The 11,548-nt window shown below is 49.6% G+C and overlaps 1 protein-coding gene across 1 annotated transcript; it reads left to right on the top strand.

Annotated features, from left to right (window-relative positions):
- Window positions 1-4,813: 4,813 nt before the first annotated feature.
- TOPORS (TOP1 binding arginine/serine rich protein, E3 ubiquitin ligase) lies at window positions 4,814-10,176 on the top strand. Its single transcript, XM_039567101.1, is given in 4 exon segments — window positions 4,814-4,935; window positions 4,938-5,029; window positions 6,692-7,706; window positions 7,709-10,176. Coding segments are annotated over 4 exon segments (3,132 nt in total). The 5' UTR covers window positions 4,814-4,871; the 3' UTR covers window positions 9,670-10,176.
- Window positions 10,177-11,548: the final 1,372 nt, after the last annotated feature.

The raw sequence follows: 11,548 nt of genomic DNA, 5'->3' as shown, positions 1-11,548 counted from the left end.
AAGAAAGTTACCGCAACCAAACTCAGTACATTCTCTACTCCTTACTTCATACAATTTATGCCATGCTGTAGTCCTACATGATTTAATAGAATCTCATTGACACCCCCCATCCCCTCTCCATCCTTTGATATAACACACAGATATCATTCCCTTAGTCTATGGACACCCCCTGCAAAAGCCCATCAAATGTCAACGTATCTCCATAGAATGCCAACTGAATTAATTTCAGGGCCCATGAGCTGGTGCTTTATCTGTTCTGCTGGTCACTCAGGACAGGAGGGGTGGTGTGGTGTGGTACTGTGGCCTAGAGCCAGCTCAGGTCAAGTCACTGCTGCATTTGCATTGCTTACTATAAGACGTCTTCCATTGGTTCATATGGTTCCTATTACAGTAATTCTTGTAAGCGAAACTCAAATAATGGGTTACAAACAATTTAAAGGCACATCCATTACAATCTTGACCTCTGGGCATTTTGTGCCAGATTGAAGGGTTTAATAGTGTAATGAACTCCTCCCCTTGCTTCTAGGCTGGCTAGAAACAAGTGGTTCCTGCTATAGCAATTACAGTGTCCACCACGGACCTCCATGGGATGCAGAGGGACAGCCTGCCTGACTGTGGCTCCACTGTGGGCTGCAGGGGGCGAATCTCTGCTTTGGCACCTGGACCACCTCCTGCCCCTCCTTCTTCTTCAGGGGAAGGACTCCTCGCACTCTTCCCCTGGACTATGGAACCATCACCCACTGTGCACCTCATCCACAGGTCACAGTCCCTTCGGCTCAAGTTCGTACTGGAATTCCAGCCTGTCCAGCACAGCAGCAGACAGCAGCAACGCCCTGGCCACCTGCCAGCCCAGGCGCATCGTGGCTGTTATCAAAACGTTCCCAGGCACAGTAGTGTGAGGTGATAAGCATAGCACTACAGCAAACAGCTACCAGCAAGCATTGGATTATAATACATGGTCAGGCAAGTGAGTACTGGAGCCTGCTTATTAATAATTAAACAGCCATAACAACTGACAATTTCATCTAGTACATTCCAATCTAGACTGTCATAATCTGGTCTTATTGAGCCCCACATTGGGTCCAAAGAAGGACTGTTGTGGTTTAACCCCAGCCAGCAACCAAGCACCCTGTAACTACTCACTCACTCCCGCATGGTGGGATGGGGAAGAGATTGGAAGAGTGAAAGTGAACAAATTAATGGGTCGAGATAAAGACAGTTTAATAGGGAAAGTAAAAGTCACATACACAAGCAAAGAAGAACAAGGAATTAATTCATTGCTTCTCATAGGCAGGCAGGTGTTCACCCATCTCCAGGAGAGTGGGGCCCCATCACATGTAAGGATGACTTGGGAAGACAAATGCCATGACTCTGAACTTCCTGCTCGTCCTTCCTCTTCCTACAGATTTATATGCTAAGCATGGCACTTTATGGTATGGGATATCCCTTGGGTCATTTGGGGTTAGCTGTCCCTACTGTGTCCCCTCACAATTCCTCATACACCCTCAGCATCCTCACTGATGGCGTGGGTGAGGAGCAGCAAAGGCCTTGGTTCAGCAGAAAAAAATTTCCCTACATTATCAACACTGTTTTCAGCACAAATTCAAATCACAGCCCCATAGTGTGAAGAAAATTTGCTCTACCCCAGCCAAACCCAGCACCTTCCCTTTAGACTAGAAGGAGGTATTTTCTAAATCTCTGTGGGGCCTTTAATCCCACTTCTGTGTTACAGGGGAGGTAAAAGTGGCTTCTTGCTTCTGCCATCATCTTGACATGACTTGAAGTCAGCATCAGTATGTGGAGCTGAAGATGTTTCTAGGACCCTTGACATTTACTCTAGCATTGAGCTGTGACAGCAGCACAGGAGAGAGGACACAGAATAGTCAAGACAGGGTAGAGAAGAAAAAGCTCTTGAGGCTCTCAGTTCTTTTAATATATGCAGAAACACCACACAGGTTTCTCAGTTAGCTAAGGCTGTGTCATAAAAAGAGGAAGTTTCCCTGCCTTCTTGCAGTCACTGTGCAAAGTCCTTGTCATCAGCAGGGACATTATCGAGTGCTTAATCTCTCCTGTGAGCAGTCACAGTCTCTGCCTTGGACTTCAGGGACAAGAGAAAACGGACAGGTCTCCGTCGTCCGGAGATTGTTGCAGAAGCATTCCCGAGCATGCACACGGAGCAGCAGCTAAGATGGAGGGAGAGAAATTCAGCTGCTGTTGCTGCTGCTGCTTCCCGCAGTCCCGCACGACTCCAGCCTGCCGTGCGGGCAAGCCAGCTTGGAGAGGATGCGGGGGAGTATTTTGCCATCTCGTGGCAGCTCGGAAGAAAAGCATCTATCTCTATGTGATCGCAAACACTCGCTGCCCTGAAGGAACAAAGCCAAAAAAGAGAGATTTCCGTGGAGCTGGCTGCAAAGTAACACTTGGAAGGTTTGCAGCAGAGCAGGCCAAAACCCTGAACTGACAGATACCTGCCCACGTGCAGCCCCAGGTGCATGCCAGTGGCGGAACCTGAAACAATGGTCGAGAAGATGAACACTAAAGAGGACCCAGCCTGGGGCAGACTGGTGCTCAGAGACTAACTCCTGCTCTTGGTGTCATGCTGCTGGAGATTCCCAGCTAGCCAGGGAAGGGAGTGGATAACTGCAAGCTGGAGAAGGCTTCAACACCACAGTGAGGACAAGAGCGAACTGAAGCTGAGCTCTTATGGTGTGGATGGTGAAGAACGATCCAGCCAGTCAGCTTTGGCTCAGAGAAAGTCAGTGAAGAGGCAGAGATCCTGTCAGCACAGAAACCTTTGCAGGAGCACTGCTATGGGTCTATGACAATTTTCATGTATTTGCAGGGTGATGCCGCTAAGATGGGAGAAGCTAAACATACTCAGGAATTGAACAGTCTGAACCTCCCACTGACCTCCTTTCCCAGGGAGCTGTTGCTGCTGTGCCTGAGGGGGCATTGTCCATGGTGCCAGGGCATACCAGAAAGAGGGCTGGGGGTTGTCAGTGGTCAGGGGCTGCAGATCCCACTGTCAGCAGCATGGGCACTGCCAGTGCTGTGGCTGCTGCTCAGGATGACATGAGACCTCTCCACACTCTTACTCCCACAAAGCTGCTGCCAGGGAAAATTCCTGCTGCTGACCAAGGGACCCCAGAGGACCTGATGGCAGAGGAAGGAGGGCGAGGCTCCCTAAGCAAAGGTTGTTCCCCAGCTTCAAGAGGTCTGTGGGATGAGGTGCTGCCAATCCGCGTGGGCAGTGGGAAAGGAGCCATGAGTTCTGCTCTTCACAGCTGTGTAGAAAACCAGCACCTCAAAACACATCCATTTTATTTCCAGAATTGTTTGTTTTCAGTTCAGAAATTATAAACCCCTGTGAAAATCCTGGAATGCCTTTTATATTTCCATGACCCAGAGATGAACTATCCAAGAGGGTCCCACCCTGCCTAAGAGCTGACACATGCACACAGCATTTAGGAGGTTGACAGAGTACAACTATTAGGGATACAAATCCTTCCCATGGCAGCAATGGGAGTGGGTAAGGGTCCTGATGCCAGCAAAGGGTGCAGGTAACAGCAAGGGTCTCAGCTCCAGCCACTGGGGCAGAATGGGTACGTGTGTTCCAGGCGCACCTACTGGGGAGTGAAATGAGTGAGTCTTGGCACCCACACACAAAGCAGGATTGCAGGTCACAGCCCACATGCCTGGTGCTGCCTGCTGTGGACACAAGAGAGGTTGCATCTGCCCTGAACACCAGGGAAAAGTACTGGAGGCAGGGATGTAACTCCTGAGCGAACTTCAAGGTGGGCTACCCGGTGAGAAGCAGGCCCTGGGTCCAGGCAGGGCATGGATAGGCCCATGCTGCTACCTGGGGAATTCTACAGAAGTGGAGCGCCTGTTGGGAAGCGCCAGTGCACGCCTTTGCTCTTGAGCAGGAAACAGGACCAGCTGGTGCGTGGGAATAAGTAAAATAACTAAGGATATGGGGCAGGGTTATCACAGGAACAGAAGGGCTGTGTTGGTATTCTGGGGATCAGTGAATTCACGTGTGCTTTTGCAAACTTTAGTCCATCGTGACTGTGGGTAAGAAAAGGGACAGGGCTGGCTGTGCTCGTGTTTTACACGAGTTCTGGTAGTAATACATACCGGTACTGTGGCAGGCTGTGCCCCACCTATGGCAACCTGCTGTGTCCTTTTCACACCTGTGTCTCTTGCAGGTATGTGCTAGTAAAAATCAGTAAGAAGACGTATTTTTCTCTCTCCCAATAACGGTTTATGCTTTATCTATCTCTTCTTTCCTACGTGCTATTTATGTTTTATTTACCCAACCAACCACACGGCTTTTCCAGCCTTCGATGGATTCCTCTGCAGCCTCGGAGACAATGCCAAGATCCCGGTGGTGTCCCCGGTAGGCTCTGCCATTGCCTAGTGCAACCCCTGGGTCAGGAAGCGGTTCTCCAGCGTCGCCGGGCGGCCACCCGCGCCCCTAGAGAACGAAGCCCCAGGTACGCACCACCACGGCAGCCACCACCTGCGGAACAAAGCGCGTTCCGCGCTGACAGCGGCACCCGCCGCGACTCCCCTCGCTTTTATTCTCCGGGGGCCCGCCGCCCCCGAGATGCTCTGCGGTCCCGGGGAAGTAACGCCACGCTCGCCGCTCCGCCGCCCGCCCCGCGGGCACGCACCAGGCGGCAGAATCAGCTGCAGGCCCGGAGCCAACAGCGCCATCCAGGCCCCGGCCCCTCCCCGGCCTCCGCCCCCCGGCATGGCGTCACTGCGCGGGACGCGGATGTGACGATATCGGCGGCGCCACGCTGCCGGTAGGGCCCGGCTGAGCTCCGCGCCCGCGGGGAGCCGTTCCCGTGGCAACGCCGCTGCCGATGGCGGACCCGTCCCGGCGCCTGGCGGAGGGCGCCCGCTGCCGCCGTCCGCCCGGAGAGGAGCGGCGGAGCCTCCCGGCGCCGGGCGCTGCCGGACGCGCCACAGGCTGAAGGCGGCCGCGTCCCTGGCCCGCACGGGAAGCGAGGGCCCGGCAGCGGTGAGTGCGGGCCTGGGGGCGGGCGGGGCGCCGGTCCCCTCCGGGGCGCCGGTCCTTTCCGGGGTGCCGGTCCCCTCCGGGGCGCTGGCTGGCGGCTCCCGAGGCGAGGGGGGCAGGTGGCGCGCGCGGGCGCGGGCGCGCGGCGCCGCAGGGGGCGGAGCGGTGGCGCGGGGGGGGCCCGCTCAGCCCCCGCGGGTGCGTGGGCAGTTCTGTGAGCCCGGGCTGCGCCCCTGGCACCCGAGCGCTGGTGCTGCCCCATCCCTGCTGCCGGCGGGGAAGGCCTGCTGCCAGGCCGGCTGCAAAACATGGGCTAATGGCTTTTGAAATAGCGTGGTAACTTACTTCTGCATAATTGTAGTGCCTTAGAGTAACGCCAAAACCTAAAACAATTTTTAAATAGATGGATTTTTTTTGTTGACCGTGTTTGACATCTGTCGTGATTTCATCCCAGCCAGCTTCCAATTGTCAGGCAGCCACTCGCACACTCCCTGACCAGTGAGATCAGGGAGAAAAACGAAAGGGTAAAAGCTGAAAAACTCATCGGTTGAGATAAAGACAGTTAAATAGGGACACCTAAAGCCACGCCTGCAAGCAAAGCAAAACAAGGAATTCATCACTGCTTCTGATGGGCAGGCAGGTGTTCAGCCATCTCCAGGAGAGCAGAACCCTATCATGTGTGACAGTGATTTGGGCAGACAAACATCCTCACTCCAAATGTCCCACCTCCCCTCCTTCTTGCCCCTATTGTATATACTGAGCATGATGTCATATGGTCTGGAATATCCCTTTGGTCACTTTGGGTTATCTGTCCCAGCTGTGTCTCCTTCCCACCTTCCAACTTACTTACCAGCGTGGGAGTACAGACAGCGGAAAAGGCCTTGGCTGTGGGTAAGCCCTGCTCAGCAGTAACAAAAACATCTCTGTATTATCAACCCTGTGTTCAACACACATTCAAAACTCAGCCCCAGACTCGTCACTGTGAAGAAAATTTACTATGTCAGGCAAAACCAGCACAACAACCTGACTAGATAAAAGGCAGTGCGTACTTGAGGATGGGTGTGGGAGTGACATCTGGTTGTTTCTGCTTCAGTCTTAATACTTATTTTTGGCAGGAACACATCCCTGGAGATTGTCTAATCCAACCAGCTGTGTGTGGTCCAGCATGAATGCCCAGCAAAGAGGGGCAGAATGTGCAGGAATAGAACAGGTCCAGCAGAACTTGGAAGGTGATAATATAGTCCGAGTGCAATTACTTTTGGCTCGTTTGTCTTAAAGGACAGAACTAACTGTTCTCATACTTTTTATGCATAAATGCTAGATTTTTTAAGCTATATTTTGGAGGATACCATGTAAGTCATAAACGTACTGACTTCATCAAAGGAGTTATTTAAGAGTGGGGCAGAAGACAGGCCTGCCTGTTACCTTCATCTATGCTAGCATGACTCGAGCGCTGTGTAAAACTTGAAGCACTGAAGAGCTAGATCTCACTGTGAGGAGAAGCCAAACAAAGTAGCTTGGTCATGCTGCCTCTTTGTTCAGCATTCTCTCAGAGCCTCTGCTGGGTTTTGCAACCTTAAAAGCAATTGTTACAGGTTTCTGCATCTAGACTGTAGGATTTTTGCCTCTCTGTGATAGTAATCATCTTTTGTCTCTGTCTTCTAGAACATGACTTCAGATAAGGAGTTTGCAGAAGACAGCAATTTTTCACCAAAAGCCAGCACCAGTAAGCTGCCAACAGATGCATCTCCCGACTCCAAATGCCCCATCTGCCTGGATAGATTTGACAATGTCGCATATCTAGATCGCTGCTTGCATAGGTTCTGCTTCCACTGTGTCCAAGAATGGTCAAAAAACAAAGCAGAATGCCCCCTCTGCAAGCAACCCTTTTTTTCCATTTTCCATACAATTCGTGCTGAAGATGACTTTAAGGAGTACATACTCAGCCCCTTAGAAACCAGCTCTTTTGCCAGCCCTGATGGCCGGAGATTTCGTTACCGTACTACCTTAACAAGGGAACGCCGCACGCGCAGTTCCCCTTCCCGAAGGATGCTGTCCCCTCCAGATAATGGGATGTTGTTTGAGGGCTTGTCAAGTGAACCAGCGCGACACAGGCACAGAGAGATTCAGCAGATGATCAGGAGGCTGGCCTCAAGGAGAAAGGCTAGCGCAGAGGGCAGATCTCTGAGGCAGATTCAGGAGGAGGACATGATCAACTTCCGCAGGGCTCTGTACCGCACTGGTGTGCGCATCCGCAGCATTCAGGATGGTGGCCGATACCGAGACATTTCGGCAGAGTTCTTCCGCCGCAACCCTGCTTGCCTTCACCGCTTGGTTCCTTGGTTGAAGCGAGAACTTACAGTCCTGTTTGGTGCCCATGGATCTTTGATCAATATTGTACAGCACATTGTCATGAGTAATGTAACTAGATACGATCTGGAAAGTCAGGCCTTTGCTGATGATTTAAAGCCATTTTTGCTGAATCGGACAGAACACTTCCTGCATGAATTCATCAGTTTTGCTCGTTGTCCTTTTAACTTAGAAGCATATGATCAACATGCCAATTATGACTGTCCTGCACCATCATATGAGGAAGGAAGCCACTCAGACTCATCAATTATTACAATATCTCCAGATGTGGCATACTCACAAGGGCCAGATAATAGTTTGTCTGTACCTGGTCTGGCCAGGCCCCCTGGGATGATGAAACTCCAGGCCCTTCCTATTCCATTTCAGAAGAGGTTCGTGCAACCATAGCTTCTCCTCTGGAGTCATCAGAAAGTTCTGATGAGGACTCTGCTACAGGGAGTCGAAGCACCAAACTGCAGACTGAGTTACAGGCTACTGTTGACTCAAATGACAGTGGCTCTTCCTCAGACAATTGTGTCATTGTTGGGTATGTTAAGCCGTTAGCTGAGAGGACACCAGAAGTGGTTGAGCTGTCCTCTGACTCTGAGGAGTCCATCAGGGAAGAGAAAAGGGAAGATGTGAAGAAACAGCGACCAGTCCAGTGTCACAGCTGGAGTGACAGTGAACCAAGCAGGAGCTTCTCGCCACATTCCCCAACATATAGGGAGGATGTAGGAAGCTGTAGAAGCTGTTTATCTCCTGCAGTTGAGAAGATGGAATCAAAAGAGGGTGAGAAGAACAAATGTAAAAGAAAGGATCTGCATCCACAGGACTTGAGTTGGAGCCCCTCTCCAGGGAGTGACACAGTATGCTCCCCTTGGAATCACAGAGTGAGTAAAAAAGAAAAGTCTAGAAGCCCACAGTCCTGTTCACGGGAGAGTCGAGGCAGTCATGGCCATCGGTCTAGAAGGGAGCACCATAGCAAAAGCCAACTTAAAAGGAGACGATCGAGAAGCAGAGACAGTAGCAAACATAGGAGCAAAAGAAGCAGCAGAAGGTCCAGGGCTCATGACACCAGAGCCTCTCTGAAAAGCCAGAGGGGCTCTCTAAGTGGCGAGAGCACTCCATCCAGAGAAGTGAGCAGATCACGATCACGTAGCAAAGGCCACAGTAAAAGGAGATCAAGAAGTAGAGACAGTGATCGCTATTACGTAAGAGACACTTATCAAAGTAGACACCAGTGGGGTTCTGCTTTCTGTAGTCGAAAGGTGTTTGGAGACAGCTATGAATCCTCCAGCAGAAGGAGGACCCGGTCTAACACTCTTTACTCAAGGCAATCTACTAGTCCAGAGTACAGGATACGATCATTTATTGAGAGGACAGATCTGCATAGCCAGAGGGGACTCCATGAAAGACACTATTACTGCTATGAAAGATGCAGATCAAGGAGTCGGTCAAGCAACAGATCAAGGACTCCTTCTGGAGGAACTGACAGAATGAAAAGTGAAAAGCCTGGTGGAAAAAGGAAGTACAAAACTCGCCACCTGGAGAATGCATTCATGGAGAGCACAAATCTAGAAAGAGAAAATGACTCCAAGAAAACTTCCTCAAAATTTGGTGACTGCTGCAAAAATGAAGATAGCCTGTCAGACAATCGAGCAAGCAGCGAGACAAAGCGTAAGAAAAGGAAGAAGAAAATGAGGAGTCCAAGTGTGGAGATTGTCTTCGAAGGAAAAGCAACAGACACAACAAAGCATCTTAAAAAGAAAAAGAAGAAGCATAAGAAGAAACACCGGAAACATTACATGAGTAACTCAGTACAGTCTTCTCCGGTGGTGATTACGATTGATAGTGATAGTAGCAAGGAGCCAGAAAATACTGAATGGGACAGCAGTATTACATGGACAAGCACAACTCAGATAAATGAGAGGGAAAATGAGTCTCCATCTTCTTTTCTGAGGAGGATGGGATGTGAGGAAACTGGGGTAGACAAAAAGTACGGTATCCCTGCCACAAGGGAAAACTCAGATGGTGACGTTAGAAATGCTGATGTCAAACTTCAAGAAATAGCAGCTGATCAGAGTGTTACCACAGCGAATACCAGCAGTAACACCTCTCACACAGAAGCTGTAACCAGTTATGTTCAGGAAGCACCAGCAGCGCCTTCCAGTCAACTGCCTTCCCCCAGGACTTCCTTAGTAGAGTGTCCAGAAAGAGAGCCATTGATACTAAGACTGCCAAAGAGACTTGTCAACAGATCCTCGTGGTTTGATTTCCCAGAAGAAAAAATGTAGTAGGCTTTCCATGGAACACTTGTTAAGATTGTGAATTTAACTGTTTTTTTTCCCCTCAAGAACTAAAACATCTGATAGGATTTCTGTCTGTTAAAAAGTTGTCTAGGAAATGTATAAAACTTTTGAATGTGTATGCACTTTTAAGTCAAAGAAGATAGGATATTGCTAGTATGTAATTCTAGAAGTTTGTTAGAAGACTGTTTGGAAGTTTTAATTTCATAAAGCCATCCACAGAGTATTTCAAAGTTTTGTGTAAACCAAACAGAAATGGAGCCCAAAACAAAAGTCTAGAAATGCAGTTTATGGGGATTGCTCTTCTTAGACAAGAGAAAAGTTGTTTAGTTCATAAAAAATTACTCAGTTTGAATTCCAGCATCATTTCAATCTCTTTGGTTTAAGCCGATCTCTGCTGAACAGTAGTCAGTGATTTCTACAGAGATTCTCAAAGGACTTTCAGTAATTTTAAGCTAAGCTATGTTGGAATCTGAATAAAGCAATAAGATTTTTTGTTGTTGTTTGTTTAAATATATTTACATAGGTATTGTATGTTTTGCAAGTGGAGTTTTTTCTTTTGGTTTTGGGTGTCTTACCTATCCAGTCCATGGATATTTGTGCAGTCAGGAGTACTCCAAGTTGGAGTCTGGAGTTCATCTGGTAAAAGCCTTTAGTGAAAGCAGGAACTTTGGTTGCGTGGGATTTGTTCAGTTTTGAGTTTTCCCAAAAGCTGGGTGGCCCCTCTGTCCTACCCCTTCTAACACTGGAGTATTCCCTTGGGAAACATTTTTTTTTCAGATTTCTTATTTTTATTTCCCTTTTTGGAGCCTGTGCATTCTGCCTTGTGTTCTTACAGCTTCAAAGAGAGCAAGGAGTATTTTCTTTATACCCTATGGCTGCATACTTGAAGACATCTGTCTTCATCTACAGCCTTGGCAGTAAAACACTTCCTCCTGACCTCCTTGCAATAGCCAGCATTCACCCAGCTCAGCACATCCTGGATGTCTTGCTGCAGGTATGTGCAAGGCACAGGGCAGGGTTTTGTTTTCCAGGTTTGGCCCTTCTCTGTGTGCACAGCAGTAGCTCTGAGGGTTGAATCAGGAGCCTTCTCTTCTCTTCGGCATTACCTTCATGAGTTTGATGGTTTTGACCTTGGCTGATTGCCTGCCAGATACTCACCAAGCTGCTCTGTTACTTTCCTTTCTCCACAGGATGGGGGAGAAAGTAAGATGGGAAAGCTGGGTTGAGATAAGGACAAGGGAGAGTACTCTCATTAGCTGGATAGGGTTGGGGCAATTAATGCTTTCTATTGCCAATGAAAAATTGAGTAGGGGGATAAGAAACAAACACAAAACTGAAAGCAATTTCCCCTCTCTTCTCAATTTCACTCTTAGTACAGGCTCTTCTACCTCCTCCTCCCCAGCTGTGCAGAAGGATGGGGAATTGGGTATATTGCAGTCAGTCCATAACATTCAATCTTGCTGCTTCTTACTCCTTACACTGTTCCTCTGCTCCAACATGGGCCGTTTCTGCAGGTGTGCAGTACTTCTGGAACAGATTGCTCCAGCTGCCAGAAAACCAGCTCCTGTGCCTGCTCCTAAGCACAGGCTGCAGCTCCTGACAGGAGCCTGCTCCTGTGTGAGATCTCCATGGGCTGTAGCTTCCATCAGGGCATCTCTACCTTCTCCAAAGTGGGGCTTTTCTATGGGCTGCAGGTGGGTCTGTGCTCCACTGTGGTCGTCCAAGGGCAGAAGGGGGCAGCTTGTCTCACCGTGGTCTTCATCACCTGGAAGTGACCAGGCTGTGGAGAAGGGCTGCTCCTGCCCAACTAGTCAACATGGGTTGGTTGACCCTGACAGAGAGTCAGGGGCAATGACAGTCAGTC

This window comes from Corvus cornix, chromosome Z, assembly GCF_000738735.6.
Source record: "Corvus cornix cornix isolate S_Up_H32 chromosome Z, ASM73873v5, whole genome shotgun sequence".
Lineage (NCBI taxonomy): Eukaryota > Metazoa > Chordata > Aves > Passeriformes > Corvidae > Corvus > Corvus cornix.
This window is presented reverse-complemented; position numbering and strand designations above follow the sequence as displayed.